This window comes from Melospiza melodia, chromosome 1 (genome assembly GCF_035770615.1).
Source record: "Melospiza melodia melodia isolate bMelMel2 chromosome 1, bMelMel2.pri, whole genome shotgun sequence".
Lineage (NCBI taxonomy): Eukaryota > Metazoa > Chordata > Aves > Passeriformes > Passerellidae > Melospiza > Melospiza melodia.
This window is the reverse complement of record NC_086194.1, coordinates 50,565,452-50,582,009: the sequence shown is the minus strand read 5'-3', so window position 1 is coordinate 50,582,009 and position 16,558 is coordinate 50,565,452. Positions and strand designations below refer to the sequence as shown.

The 16,558-nt window shown below is 36.6% G+C and overlaps 1 protein-coding gene across 1 annotated transcript in view; it reads left to right on the top strand.

Annotated features, from left to right (window-relative positions):
* CNTNAP2 (contactin associated protein 2) overlaps positions 1–16,558 on the top strand; it is a 1,021,890-nt gene that overhangs the window by 849,882 nt on the left and 155,450 nt on the right. The window contains exon 15 of the mRNA XM_063157997.1: positions 3,235–3,362. Coding sequence (XP_063014067.1) covers positions 3,235–3,362 — 128 coding nt within the window. The remainder of the gene's footprint in view (positions 1–3,234; positions 3,363–16,558) is intronic.

Here is a 16,558-nt window from a genome sequence, read left to right as displayed (position 1 = left end):
CTTACTTGTTTTATTTTGTATGGCTGGGCTGATAATTAAGTGATGTCTAACAAAATCAGAGAAAATGAATTACTCCAGTAGCAGTAGTCTGGTTGCATTAAATCATTATATAAACAAATTAATAATGATACAGGATCTTATCCTTACTTTGAATATGTCATTTACTGATACATATAAAATGCATTTCTTTTTTACATACTACTGAATGCTTATAAAGAGTAAGTAGATGATCATAATCAAAACAATGATAAATCTCACACTAATATCTGCTACTTTCATTCAAAGGCACCCTGAAGCACTTTGCAGACTGTTATATATAGGAAAAGAAATTAGGAATAGAAAATTACACTGAGATTTCATCAATATCTCCTGGTAATAATTACAGGATTTGATCAGATTCATTCATCTCCCATTTGGCTATTAATAGGAATATGACACTCTCTGAATTCAATCTTTATTCTCTTGAGGGGATTTTCTTTGGTGAGGAAAAACTTCAGAGACTTTCTCCACCCTATTAATGTGCAAAGTCTTTAAATACCGTCAGAAGAAGCATTATCACTTGCAGGAATTGAGTGTTCGAGCTGTGATTATTTCTAAGTGTGTTGTACGAAGTCAAGCATAATAACCAGTCTTGAGTTTAAAACTTTTTTGATTTTGTCAGCACTGATTAGTATTAGTCCAGAGGAACTACAAGTATGTTAGAAAAGCATAACACAGCCATTCAGTCTCTGAGTCTATTTGTCTTATTTGCACATGAGTGGCCCAAAAATCATCATTATCCCATTTTTGTTAAGAGGGAAATAACTACCCAGGTTCTGCTGGCGAAAAGGCAATTCACCTCTCTCAACTCTTAGTTCAACACTCCCAGTCCTCAGTAGTTTCATTATGAGGGAAAATGCTACAATGATGACACAAGTAAGTGATGACCAGAAAATAAGGCTCTTTCTGAAAAAAAACTCTAACAATTATTGCCATGGCAACACTTTAAAGTCTAAGTGCATAAATAAAATATTAAAAGGAGTAAAAATTATCAGTAAAGAGGGAGAAAATTGTTACTGCTCCTTTCTATTTCCTTCAAAGAAAGTGAAAGCTATTGGTGACAGGAAAACTGCTGCCCTCTCACATCCTGATTTGGAGCTGAAATATTAGGAAGGAAGGAAGGAAGGAAGGAAGGAAGGAAGGAAGGAAGGAAGGAAGGAAGGAAGGAAGGAAGGAAGGAAGGAAGGAAGGAAGGAAGGAAGGAAGGAAGGAAGGAAGGAAGGAAGGAAGGAAGGAAGGAAGGAAGGAAGGAAGGAAGGAAGGAAGGAAGGAAGGAAGGAAGGAAGGAAGGAAGGAAGGAAGGAAGGAAGGAAGGAAGGAAGGAAGGAAGGAAGGAAGGAAGGAAGGAAGGAAGGAAGGAAGGAAGGAAGGAAGGAAGGAAGGAAGGAAGGAAGGAAGGAAGGAAGGAAGGAAGGAAGGAAGGAAGGAAGGAAGGAAGGAAGGAAGGAAGGAAGGAAGGAAGGAAGGAAGGAAGGAAGGAAGGAAGGAAGGAAGGAAGGAAGGAAGGAAGGAAGGAAGGAAGGAAGGAAGGAAGGAAGGAGAAATGCCAATAGTTTTCTTTTACCACTCTTCGAAGAATTCTTTATTTTAAATGGATATGTCCGACTTTAAAATGTTCTTTGAAAGAGGAAAAATCAGGAGAGAAAGCCAGTCTCAGAGGAAAACCTCATAAAGAGTAAAGTGATGACCTACATTTATCCTCTATTAGAAGAGAGTGGGTCCCAAGGATGCAGTCTTTAGCAGTGACAAAGATTAGGTCTACATACCTGCCTTTGTTATTCACTTTTTTCTTTCTTAAATGGAAAGTCCTTTAATCTTTCTTTTCTTATACTGCTTGTCTCCAAATTGATGAAAAGGATGCTTTGTAAAGGGCATGGCGATCTGGGGATGATCACAATGTGCAGGAGCAGCCTGCCAGGGTTCCTGCTCTCCATTTTCCTCCCTTTCTATCAATGTCCTGTAGCAGCCTCACCGACAGAGCACCTGCTGCAGCTGTGTCCATCCAAAGAGGGCTAATGATCTCAGCAACTCAAAGAGTCACATTACACAAAGGAGCAAGTTGTCTGAAGGGGAAGAACACACAGATTAAGTAAAACATTCACCTGCTATTTGGAAAACTCTACTAATTAAACCTCTAATTACTCTCTTCATCACAGGGAACAGACTTAGTTCCAGTGAGCTGTTGTTCGAAAATGTGATGGCTATTTTCTTAACTAATTCAGTTGTGCTCCTTTTTAAATAAATGTTTCGGTTTCCATCTCTTCAGATGGACCAAATAAGGGTGATGACTGGAGATGCTACAGGAAAACAGCGCTGTCCTGCTGTAAGACTCTGAACATTACCAGAGATCGTGCAGATCCCTGCTGCGCTGCCCAGTTATTAGCAACATAATGAGTACGATCTTGGACTCATCCAAGTTAGAGATGAAAAAGGCTGTCATTTTCCTGAAATCCTTACAAGTTCTCAGTTATAGTCATATTGTGCAGTTCAGTTAACTTTTCTAGATACTGAATTCATCCTTAATCCTGTGATATTTTTGAACAAAGGAATTGATTTTTTTTTTAGATCAAAAAGTTCCTTGCTTTAGATACCCAATTACATGGCAGGATAAAGCTAAAAAGAAAGAGGGGGAAGAAGAGAGAGATGAATTTGTTTCCTCTTTCTTTCTTTTCTGTCAAAAATTTATAATCTTAACACTATATATAGGGCATTTTTTCCTGTGTTCATAAATTTGCCTTTTATGTGTGTGTTTATATAGAAAAAACAAATAAAAACACAAACAGAACAAAACAAAGAATACAAGCCAACAAAAAAAAATATTGCAACCAAAAAACCCCACAGAGGCAAACCAGCTGAGAGACAAAGTACCCCATTAAATATTGCTTATTTCATTTTCTATTTGGAAGAAAGAACACTCTATGCCAGTTGGGTTCATCTCTTGAAATAATAAAGGAAAAATATTGCAACTGTGCACAGTGATTTGGTCTAAGCATGAAAAAAGCACTGGGTTACTTGCTGCAGTTGAAATGAGGAGCTCAAAGACATGACTATAAATTGAATTTTTGTGGTCTTGCTAACTAAAATGAGGTTTGAGTTGCATGCAATTGTTGCATACCTATTTGTTTGGTGCTTAGATCAAGGAAAATAATTCCATAGGCTTCACAGTTGCTTTCCTTTTGTGTCTCTGTAATTCAGGAGGAAAGACAGTGGGATGTTGTCCTACAAAGAGCACCTACCAGTCAGCCAGGTGGTGGTTGGAGACCTGGACCGGCCTGGGTCTGAAGCCAAGGTGTCCGTGGGTCCCGTGCGCTGCCAAGGAGATCGTGAGTTCTCTGGTTTCCTTCTGCTTGCTCCTGGGTAGAAACTCAGTTGGAAAGGGGTAACTTTGGAGACACTCCATGGGAAATTATGGCTGTCTGCTCAAAAGACCTTTTGCCATTAAAGCATGTGATCTGAGAAATTTTGTCTATGAGAATACACATATAGTGACTTACCTTTTCATTTATAATATCAATATTCTTCTTTAATTTATGGTAAATGTGGCAACTTGGATTATTCAACTAAGTTTATGTAGATGAGCAGTAATACAGATTGCATAATAATATCTCTCCACATCTGTGCTTCTCTTGGGCGCTCTTGTCAGCATCATTATCATTACTGTGCTTCTATAAATGATGGCAAAACTCATCATTTTAATCTCTGGCTGTAGGTGTACAAAGTTTGACCAGATGCTAACTGTATCAGGACTAGATGTTTCCATGAAAAACATTGGGAGTTTTTTGTTGCAGTCTCTGGTTTCCACGCTGAGTGATGATAAGGGGTGTACATCCTCCAGTCTGATCATCTACTGATAGAGTAAATCAGTTTCATGTATGAATTTCCACTGCACACACACTCAAAATTGGAATGCACTGAGGAAAATTGTAGTCTTGCTTCAGTCTATTTTATATTTCAGGAGGTGAAATTTACTAGCAAAGGCAGAGCAACTGTTTAAGATCCTTCTAAATCACACTTCAAAACTTCAGACTCTGCAATTGACACACGTTTCATTTGTCTGCTCTGTTTTAAGGCAGTTCTCTTATAATAGGTGCAGTAAACAAAGGTTGTCTGATTTAATTTAAAACAAGTAATATTTGTGTGATCCATAAATAATATAAAACCCATTCACAATAAACAGTACTATAACTCAGCCTGTAAGACAGACATGATGCAGAAGTATTCACATCATATATTTGTTGCTTATTATTTATGGTGTTTGACCAATATCACAGGTCAGTCTGTGTATGTCTCATCTATGTTCAATAAACTTTTTTGTAATGGGCTCTTACAACTGATGACAAAAAATAACAAATATTATTTTTCTTGCACCCATCTTCCTCATATTCTGAATTTGAGTGCTTCTAGAAATGTCAGTCTCTAAAGTGTGAGCCATTTCTAAATATTAGCATAAATGAAACTTCATCTGAGCAGGCAATAGCCTTTATTAGAGTGTGACTGAGTGACACAGCCTTTTGGGAAACTGAACGGGTGTATTCCTACCATCCTGATTAATTTCATTTTCTCCATGAACTTTACAGATATGATTCATAGTTTTTGAAAAACTTTGCCTATGAATTAATTTGAATTTCCTTCCATGACCATATATTACTGTCAAAAATCTAGTATAATTTTTCTCACAGGAGATAGCGTAGACCCCAGTACTTTGCCAAGCTCCTGTTTTATATTCCCAGTGCATTTACTAAGCACTCCCCTTTGTATTCTTTCTTCAATGTATGCAACAGCTGCTGTTTCACCTTGTGGTAAACAAGGTTTCCATTCCAGAGAAAATTCCAAAATTTTAAACTGTGCTTTTATTCCAATTTTGAAGAAAGAGCCAAAGTACCAAATTTCTGGGAAAGGATTAAAAACAACAACAGCAAACCATAAACCAATTTATTTGTGTGTGTGTGTGTGTGTGTGTGTGTGTGTGTGTATGAGTGTGTGTGTTGCATGCATCAAAACCAACGTTATTAGTACTAAAGATGTTGAGTGTCATCATAGCAAAGTTCATGTGTTCAGTTAAATCCAGTTGCATGTTTAAATGAAATTCAGTTCTAGTTATGAAGACTGTCTAAGAAATACAAATTTTTGTTTTGCTTGCAAGAAAGGTAGAAAAAGTAATCAGCCAAATAAATATTTACCTATTTAGAAGAATTTCTCATTGTGGTTGCAGCCAATACTGTGACAATTTAATTCGTCTTGTCCTGAGGGTTGTCCATACCATGTGTTTTATTAATCCATAGTCCAGTGATATTTTGCAGTACATGAAGTGATATTTTCCCAGAAGAATTGCAGAATAATTTGCCACAAACCTCATAGCTAGCATTTTGTAACATCTAGGGACAGGGACATGTCACCTGGGCCCACTCACAGCTGTACTTGAGTACAGCAGTAAGAGTACCACAGAGCTAATGGACTTTGCAGCCCTTAAAAAGAGACAGCTGAAAGCTCTGAAATACCTGAGACCAAAGAGAATTAAAGAAAGCAAAGATATTTGTCATTTCATACAATTCCCTTCTACTCATGCTCATCAAATTCTCAAGGATCCATTAATCAGCAGAAGCCACAACAATTAACTGTTCCTGCACTATTGACTGACCAAAGTAAACCTGAAAATCATTCATCTCAGTGCAATTTGTTTTGACACAAAACAAGGAAGATTGCAGAATCATAACTGTTTTCCTGTTGCAAAAATAACTATATTCTTCTTTCAGAAATATAGGTTTTATTTTGGTCCCATAAATGACGATTGCATTTTTATTTTTGCCTAATTTATTACCTGATTAAGGCTGTTCTTGAATAGCAGCTATTGTTGGAGATAAGCATCAGAAAACTGGTTTATGCATGATTACACGCCTCTGTGTTCCAGAAGTATTTTTCATATTTAACTACACCTCACAAAACACTACTTGCATTATGAAAAGCAGTCAGCAAAAAGGGCCTTTATTACCCCTCTAAAGATCTGCTTAAGTGGCTGAATTCTATCAGAATGATGAAGTCTCATCCAGTCACTGTGGCAAAAATCCCATAAATCTGGTCTGGGGCCTGTTTTACACCTTGGAATAAATATGTAGGATGTCTCTTTTCTATTTGCCATTTTAGTGCTGAGGAATGCTTTCTTAATATCTAATGATTTTTCCAAGTGGTGATCTACCAGGGAAGCAAACTTATCCAATTTCATAGAGAACACGTGCACCAAGAGGAAATTAATTTGGTGGGGGGTTTTGACACTGTATTGCAATGATTCAAAATCAAGCAAGGTTTTCAGCAGATGTCCACTCTACACAGACTTAAAGCAAAGCAGTCCTTCCTGCCCACAGGTCTGTGAGTGTTGTACTTACAGAATGACAGTGGCAGTTTATCAGCACAATCTCAATATCCTCTTAGCAGAGCTGGAATTTAAAGTATAAACAAAGAAAACCTGTCCTTAGTCTCCACAGTAATACTGGATAAAAACTCTTGTTTTCCCTGAAGTAAAGTTATTCTGTGCAGGATCTAGAAAAAAGGGCATAATAGAATGACAAATTAATAATTTTTATTCTTCAGTTAACCTTGAGACACTGATTAAAATCCCTTTACAGACCTGTTACAGTTTTTCTAACACTTATTAGCTGACTCCACAGCAGCCCTGCATTTAACCTGGGCCAACCAGTAATAGAAATACCTTGTCCATCTCTTTATGCTATTTCACTGTAATGCAAAGGGGCACCTTGAGTCTTTTCCCAAAACACAAGTGTACTGAGGGGTTTTTTGTGTCTAAGCTCAGCCTGAGGTGGTAGATCAAGGCTTCAAAAGCAGATCTGGTAATTTCTTTTGAAACCAAACTGAAGAACTTAGCTTGCCATGGTGGGGCTATTGCTACAGAGATTTTATTGATAATCATATTGAATCAAAATTACTTTTGTGGCTTCTGGCACCTTCTGAAGAATTTTTTTCATTCCCCTTAGGAAAATACCAGTTTTCAAAAAGCTTCTATATTTGCTACCTGCTAAGAGTATCCTCTTCCCAAGGACTTCCAAGGATTTTGATTTGAGTTTGTTCTTTATAAGCCCAGAGGGGAATAGACTGACTATTCTGCTCTAGATTTGCTTTTCTCCTTGAGTCTATTTTCCTTTTGTCCCATTTCCTCTATAGCAAAGACAGAATTTAAAGGGGAGATGTTTTTTACACAGCTCAGATTTATGTTTTTTCCATCTCCTCTGCTGTACAGTTTTTATCCTCCCAGTAAGACTTTGATTTCTGAGCCATGAATCATTTTCTTGTATATTACTTCTATTATCTGTAATCTTCAAAATGTGGAGGAGGAAGCAGCTGCACTGTGGTTCTTTCTAAGCTAAGTTTTCATGAAGACCAGTATCAGCAGTGTGCTTGTAGAACCTGCAGAGACAGACAAAAAATGTCCCCTTGACAGATAACAGAAGTTCAGGAACAAATCAAAATTCAGTTCTTCCATCAGGACATTGACTTTTTTTTGAGCTTGTATGCATATAACCGTGCATATGTGTTCAGGGGAAATAGACCTTGAGTTCTTTTTTTCAGTGATATTGATTATGGTTCATTATTACTGCTTCCATTACTGATGCTTTGTTTCATTAGCTTAACACTCCTGGCTTTGCTCCTTTTGGAATGTTCCAGCAGAGTTGGTTTATTTATTCAGACAGTGGTATGGCCGTGCACGTTTCTTGTGACTCTGGGTTTGTATTGAAACCACTCTGTAGTTATCTAAACCACACAGCCACTTCCAGGGTCACTGCTTAGAGGCTGCTATCCTTGGTAAGTTGTGGGTTTGTATTCCTTAAGCACTTCTTATTCATCACCTGTGCACGTTGGTGACTCAGAACTGTCACTTGTAATGAAAATAAATTAACTGTTTCATGAGCACGCTAAATCCATTTTCATTACATTGCAAATTGAGGACTCTTTCAACATGCTGAACTTGTTTTTCAAGGGTACCACCTGAGTTTCAGGGAAAAAATAGCACAGCCTCACAGTGCAGTTTCCAGTTACACATTAAACTTATGTCTGAGGTCAGTTCTCTAGTAGGATATGCAATGCGTCCACTCAGACAAATCTGCAGTGCTGTTACTCTAACATACATAGGTAAGCTGGAAAGTATCCCAGAAAAAAAAAAAATCACCAAACAACAATGTATTTGAATTATTGAAAGATTCAACTAGAATTGAATCCTCTACTGGAAGTAGAAACAATTTACTCCTACTTTATCTTGGACAACATTCCAGTTATATAGAGACTTGCCTTACATGTTAATGAAAGTGAAAACACTGTATCAAATGAAAATTAACATCAGTGATACCCCCTACCAAAAAACAAAACCCAGCCAGAGTGCTCTCAGAAAAATACAAAAATTTGTCTTTTGAAACTCCTGAAGCAATGATTCTGCCAGAGGTTTCTGTGGTGGGATTACAGATCTGAAATTTAGGCAATTCCCTTTTGAGTTGTTAATTACTTCTCTCCCACTAAGGTTAGAAAACCAGTGAAAATATCTTGATTTTTTGATTTGCAAATAAATTGTGATATGTTTGGTAAGGAAAATACAAATCAAAACTTGAACCATCTAAGACTTTAAGATTTTTTCACCAGTACCTAAAGATGCCTTCAGTACACATGAAAGTTTGTCTGCTGTATTTCCACATCTATTACCACAGCATGTCTTTATGTGCTGCACTGGATTGTAAATTGTGCTATTCAAGGGGAAATACAGATTCATCCGAAGAACATCAAGACTTTGTACTTGCTGCTTATCACAGTTGTTCCAGTGCGACCAGCAAAACAGGAGAAAGAAAAGTGTCCTTTCAATAAAAGCAGCCAGCCAGCCAAGTACTGCCAGAAGTACTGTTTCAGACTCATTTGATTTTTTCACTGGATTATGCTGAGGGTGACAAAACTACAGTCTTCAGGTTCAGATCTGGGTAGGGATCATTCCTTTAGTTAATCAAATTCCTGAGGTTCCCTTTCATGTGCAATTGTTTTCCTCAGAGACCCAAGAGAAAAAAATGACCCACTAGGTCATTTTTCTGAAACTTTTAAAGTAAAAAAAATCCATTCTTTTGCAGTTGTTTAACATTCAATTTAAATATTGTCATTTCTCATTCTTAAGACTTTCCCTTCACCTTTAACCCTGTTTCATAATGCATAATTAAATTTATTGTGGAGTTTAACTAGAATTTATTTTCATCGTCATGCAGAAATATTTTCTCTAGGAAGCAGTGCTTAAATGCCCTCCTGTGGAGTCTTAATATTTCTAAGAGAACTCTTCATTTTCTCACCTCCCAGGAAACCTTAGACTGTGGCCTGTTATCTTATACAAGTATAGGCTGTTTCTGGCCATGTAAATAAAACTTTGCCTGTCTTGAAAATAGAAGCTGGAAAATCTCCATTGGTCTCATGAATTTAGGGCATTTCATGGTGAAACATGCCCAGAAATGTAAAGGTGGATATGGGATAAAGTATGTCCTTCTCATACATGTGTTCTTGTGTCCTTCCTAGGCAGCCAAGTGCTCCAAGAACTGGCATTCTGGCTGGTCATTTGTCAAAGATTTGTCATCCGTTTTAATTTGAATCAGTTCTCTACAATTACACTCAAAAAGTGATTCCTTGATGTTGTCCACCAAAAATTTTTTAATTTAATTTAGGACTCCCTATTATGTGTGTTTTCAGCAAGATAAGCACTACCTTAGATGATCCATCGTGAACAGTACCAAAAATGAGAAGACCTAATATCTCTGAAATTGCAAATCAGCTGGAATTGTCTTTGAGTTTGGGCAATGGGGAGTAGCAGGCAGTGTGAACAGCATTTGAATGTGTGTGGTTGGTATTATTTAAGTTCCAAAAATATTTTCTTTGTTTGTTGTAGTACTTAAACCTAGCTAATCATTCTTGACACTTTTCTCCTACCCCTTTGTATTTGTACAGCAGCAAATATTTTGGCCTAGATATTTGGGCCAAATTAGTCTCCATAGATCTGTAAGATTCTGTGAGTGCTCTTTCTACATAAAGCTCTGGTTTGCTTCTTTTTTTATATCATCTCAAAACCCACAGGGAATTGGTAACATTAATGATTTATAAGCTCTCAGTGTTTCTACAGTACACGACCTTTACTGAGGTTTATTACATGGTCATAAAATTCTCTTACAGTTCAAACTTTGAATACATGTGTATCCATGGAATAAATGCTTGTAAAGTGACACAGTTTTAACATAGAAACATATTGACTCATAGGTTATATATTAATATTTTCTATTGCCCCCCACTCTCTGTCAGGTTTTGTTCTGTTTCCTTTCTGAAAGCAAATCCTACCCATGAGATCTACTTATCTCACAGAGCAGGAAAAAGCACAGATCACACACAGTTTAACCAATTTCCTATTGGACATGTCTTTTTATACCTGACTGAAGGAACAAGATGCCTGCAAATAGTGCAAGAGAAAAAAGTAACAGTAGAATTAATTTCAATTTTGGCCAACTAGAAAAACAATGTCCCATACAGTTTCTGCCACATGAACATCAGTAACCCAAGATAAAAAGGAAAAATGTGGACTTGTTCCCATTAAAATATACCAAGGAAAGATCATTTGAACCACAAGCAATGGCTCTTGATGCAGTTTGAGACCCTTTTTTAAAATCCTTTTCCAGCATTGCAAAGATCCAGTAGAGCCTGGATGCATTGCTCAAAATAGTGAGATTTATGACACTTTTGCCTAGTACCTGGTAGTGTGTGAAAGTATTATAGATTACACTGTCACTCAGTGTGTATTTTCATTATGAATGCAATTTACATTGCTTGAGACTTTTCCTTAAGGTCATGAAGGCAGTATACTCTGAGTATCTGTTTTGATAAGAAATGCATTTCAACCTGCTCATCTTTACTGTTTACCTGCCTGTAGTTACTTTCCTCGTGCATCTTCCACTGCCTTTGAAAAGGAGAGTCACACCTGTTTCACACATATGTGAATGTAGGTACAAGGAAAAACACAACTCCACAATTTACGTCTCCACCCTTCCTAGATTCATCATGAAATGTAAATCTGACAGCAAATTTTTAAGATAGGAATTGGCCCACCTAATCTAGAATAATTTTAATTCTCATATGCATTCAATTCTCCTGAAATGTGTACATTGGTATAAACTACAGAAGACAGTTCATTCAAATATCAATGAACTAATAAATTTTGCTCTTTTTACATATTTGCTGAAGTAACGAAAACATATGGCAATCAATGCCCATGTTCAATTCTCCAACTGATCATAAAAGAAAAAAATGGTGAAGTTCCATAGAGGAGTTATGAGCTTTATGTTTCCAAGATACAGAATTCAAATGCAATTAGGAGCTAATTTTATTCAAATTCTCCTCATCATTATGATTATACTGCAGTTAATTTTATCTTCTTTAATGCAAAAAAGAAGTATCTGAAGCAGTTCACGTAAAGTATTGTCTCTAGATTCCTAGGGAATCTAAGCAAGCATCGTTAGTCTGATAGATGATATACAGTAGCAGCTCATATTAAACCCAAATTCTCTTGAAGTTATGCTTTAATTATAATTTCAAACATTTACCATCTCTGTGATTATAATGCATATTAGTATCTTACTTCTTACCTGTAGCAAAATAAGAAAAGCAATTGTGTAGGATACAAACGAAATCTAAGAATTAAATGATGAGAGAATTCCCACAGTGTATAGAAAAGTGATGAGAAGGAAATGTCAGTAAAGCCATGAGGAATTAGGAGAATTCCTGTGACTGAAATGGGGATTGAGGAGTTTCTGGAATCCTGTCTATGACATGTACAAATTTGCAGCCGCCTTTAAATTTCACCCCATTAGCCTGAGATTTCTTAGAAATGAGGTATAATAGGGAGGGAATTATCTATATTTTTTTTAGGTTGGACTCTTTCTCACTTTAATACTTTTGGCCTGTGCATTCCTGCAGCACTGACTGACATTTAAAGAGCAGAAAGAACAGAAAAACCAGAGTATGATTGAAGGTGAGGTAGAGTGAGGTCAGTGTCATTCATCCCTCTGTGTAAGTTATGTAAATTCAGTCTCATTTAGACATGGATAAGTGATTGGCAGCAGGATGGGGGACAGCCATTTATAGCCTCACAGCACCCAATATCTGACACACAATGCAGAGTGTCTCAGTAATACTTAAAATGTTCAATCACCAAGACGGAGAAACTCATAAGAAGAAGTTGGAGACCTTTGGTACTCGTTTAACTTGCACCACTGATCTCCATGCTAGGGAGCCAAGCTAACTCTAATTATGTCTAAATACAAGCATTGACAATGGTTGAACCTTTTCTATCCAATGATAGAATAAAAAGGAAGGTCAGAGGTGTATTCCTCAATCATAGCTGCTACTCGTAATGATTTCTCATCCCACAGGCTACTCTCCCCATCCTTTAACTGTAGCACTGAATTTTGACAGCTTCAGTTCAAAACCTTCCCATAATCAAGTCCTATTATATGAGTATATGTATAATTATACACTTGCTTTCCAGAATATTTGAAGGAATGTTATCTGATCCTTCTCTCCCTCAGTGAAGCAGGTCATTCTAGATTTTAATGTAGAACCATGATGCAGTTCCCAAAGGAAACTATTAACACAGGGTTGCAAAGTTGTGCATTTTTGTCAAGTGATTAGAAGTCTGAACTGTTAAAAGGGAATATAATAATAGTTTAAGAGAAGTGGAATACATATATTAAAAATTAACCTCCTATTTCTTTTCTGTGATCTATTTTTTGACTTTTTTCCTGACCTTTGTCTTCTATGGAAAACTTGCAAGTGTGGGAGAGAAAGGGCTAAAAAAGCCCTAAAAGAAATATGAAGTATTGCCTACTTACTCCTTTTTCCAATGATAATACTATGGATAACTTCCACTGTTAAATTTCTGAGTTTGGCTATGCTGGGTTCCAAATTAATGCTGCAACCTGTGAAGAGCCATAAATTAGATATTTACAGAGCAGGTTTCAGAGGACAGCTTGCATTTCCCCTTCATTCTTCCTCTTTTCTGTGCTTAAATCATTCCTTCTGTGAGGTGCCAATTTGGTTCTTCAAGGCAAACAAAGAAACTTGAAAAGCTGATAATTTTAGTCAATGATTTTATTTTTGAATCAGATCAGATAGAATTAAAAGGAGATGAGAGGGAAATCCTTTACCTTACAAAAAAAATTCTCTTTTTTGTCATTTAAGAAATTAAGAGCAGTTCTATCCATTTCCTGTTATGAACTTACAGTAATCAGTCCCTCAAAGATATTAGCTAAGCTCGCAGAATCATGAAGCTTTCAACTTTACAATATTAAGCAGCAAATTCTAACATTTTTATATGCCTGTATTTTAACTCTCATTCGTGAAGAACCATCTCCACCTCTGATTTGGTCTAATTCAGAGGAGCAATATTTTTCATGAGCACAGCTTTCAAAGAAGCAGTTATGAAAAGAGAGCCAGTAGTGATTTATGGTTTCAAAATTTCTTTTCAGCCTGCTCTTTAGCTAATCAATTTCCAGCATGCCCACTGTATCTATATTTTTTTCTTTATCCTTGGTTTCATGAACTCCTGCTGATGGAAAGCTTTTGCCTTGTCACTCCAAATAGATCTGCTTCTGAAAACTGAGGAACTAAATCAGTGTAAATCAATTATTACACACAGAACATATTTCATGTATCTGTGTTCAAGTAACTTCCATTATCATTTCTTTTAGATTAGCTATGACAAGATTAAATTTAAAAGAATTTATTGTTATGAGATGTTCTTGTGCCTTTGTGTTTCAGATTGAGGCAGAAGTAAATTTCATCCACAGTTGGCAGGACATATCCCAGGAAAATTGAGATGTTCCCAAAAATGTAGAAAAGAGATTCTTCCAGGAAATACTTTAATTTCCCATCCCAAAAGAAGAGGAAGTTCTCAGAAATTCTTGCCATGTAAACTCTGAAAATATAAGTCATTTGAAATGGAACATGTTGGTTATCAAGTTCTCACCAATAGAAGGACACCATTGTGACTTTGACTTTCAACATTTTAGAAAAGAGCCTTTTTCATCACTAATTAACTGCATTTCATAAATGAAGTTTTGAACTAAAGGCCTGTTTAAAATGCCCAAGTCAGATTAAAATTTTCAAACCAATTGGCTCAGTGTAGTTGTGTTTCATTAACAGTTTCAAGAAACTTTCCATTTCCTTCAAAACTCTCAAAAACTCCAGTGTTTTCTAAAAATGGCAAGATCTTGCTAGAAAACTAAACTAAATTTAGCATTTCCTTCATGGGAGAGGCTCTCCTTCTTTCCTTTCTGTAAATGCAAAATAACTCCCTATGCTGAGATAGAGATTTTGGAGATTTCACTTCTGTAAAATAAAAGTAAACATTCCTGAAGAATCCTCAGTCCTGTTTAAATCATAATGTGGTTAACTGACATTTTACCCCTCTTTATCCTGAAGTTGTCTCCCTATATCATCATGTAGAGAGAGCTTTTCCCTATTCTCTGTGCATACACTGTATTTCAGGTGGCTAATCTGATTTTTCTCCATAGTATCATTAGGCAATTTTGAGATCCCATAAGGACAGCCAGTCATTAAATAAAAGTGTTATTATCATACAGTTCATTGCAGCTATCCCAGCTCAGAAAATCTGTAGTAGTGTAGGGCAAGATACAGGCAAATAAAATTAAGACACTTAAAGAAATAGGCAGTTTTTTGAGAAAATAGCAAACCAGCATCTGAAGCTGTAAATTCAAGATGTGTTTCATTGTTATCAGTTCAATAACAATTTCCCATAGCAATGAAAAAGGAAAGGTCTTTTGTTCATTTTTTTGCTTAAATCCATGAACTTTTGGAATATCTAAATAACAAAAATGCATAGGCTTTCATTGTTGTAGTTCTTTATCATTTTAGCACTGACCTGATAAATTTATTTCACATTGTAATGAAAATATTTTCTGAAATGGGGACAGGAGATAAGCAAACCCAGTCACCTCAGACTCTCCTCACACTTCACATGCTTCAATCCTCACATGCTTGTTGAATATTTCATAGCTTGTTAACCAGGAAAAGGGCAGAGATCACAGGCTGACTGTTTTAATGAGTCAGGATCTGTAAGTCAGGCCTTTCTTTCTCCTGGGTTTTACAGGACAATCCTGCTAAAAGGTAGCTGGTACTGATGCAGTAGCTCAACCAACACCTGGACAATGCCTTTCCACATGTGGCTCTCTTTAGCTGCTACCAACCACACAGACAAGCAGCTGGGAGACCAGAGTTGTTTGTTTTTGTCTGCCTAGCTATCAAACATCTATAGTGTTCTGAGGAAGGGAATAGAAATGGCAAAAATTTCCTCAGTTCCTTCCTGATCTTCAGCGGCATAGAAGCTGGTGGACATCCTAACAAAGCAGAGACCAAATATATATATATATATACACATATAGATATACGTACATATATATATATAGCAGGAGCTGCATTGCCTATCCCCATCAATCCTCCTAGAATCACTTCAAAAAAGACTTGTCAAAATCCTGAAAATCCCTAGATAATTACTGGCCCAATTAATTAAGTACTCTTCACTCACATCCAAGAATACATGAACAAAACCCTGGACCAAAAAAGATCCTTAACCAATGAGAAATTGCATATATGGGTAGTGACTTACCAGGAAAAAATAAGATAGTGTTCTGCCTCCAAAAATAAATTTGATGTTGAAAGAAAATGTGACATGTAAGACTATCAAACTCAATTTATATCAGCCTTATTCTATGCAGTACCATGCACGAAAATAAGGAAATTACTCCATGATTTTCCACACAATTTCTTTTCCTTTGTGAGTTCAGTGTGTAAGAACCAAAATTATTCTTAAATAATATTCACATGTTTCTAAAATGCACCTGCAAATTTTATTTTTCTGGGTTCCATGGACTCTGAATTCTGCAGACTTATAAAATATGAATCATAGGTAGAATTGTTAGACTTGACCTTTTCCCTGAGATCTTTGGAGAAGTGATGAGTTGTGCTGTAGATTTCTCTCTCCACCTTGTTACCTGTCCCCTCTTTCCTAGTTGTACTCACCCTTGAAGAGACTCAGGCAAGTAAACATCAACATTTATCACAAAATGCAAGCCAGGGGCCCTCCACATCTCCTCCCTCTTATTTACACATGAAGAGTCAGTAGTTCATAGCGACTGAGCTAAGGAAATTAAATTCATTAGTAAAACAAGAAACATTCCAGACATGCACAGCACAGCTTGAAGTATTCAGCTGAGGAACTAATTAAAAACAGATAGCTGAGTGGATAATGAATAAACAGACATTACTGTGGGTGGAAATAGCTAGCACTAATATGTGTATTCCCTGTTATATTTGATGGGAAAGTAAATTATCACATATACTGAAGCAACTTGAACAGTTAGAGCTCTCCTGAAGCTTTCAAGTGCAGACTATCCTAAAGGTGGGAAGCAGACAGCAGGATCAGCAAATGGAG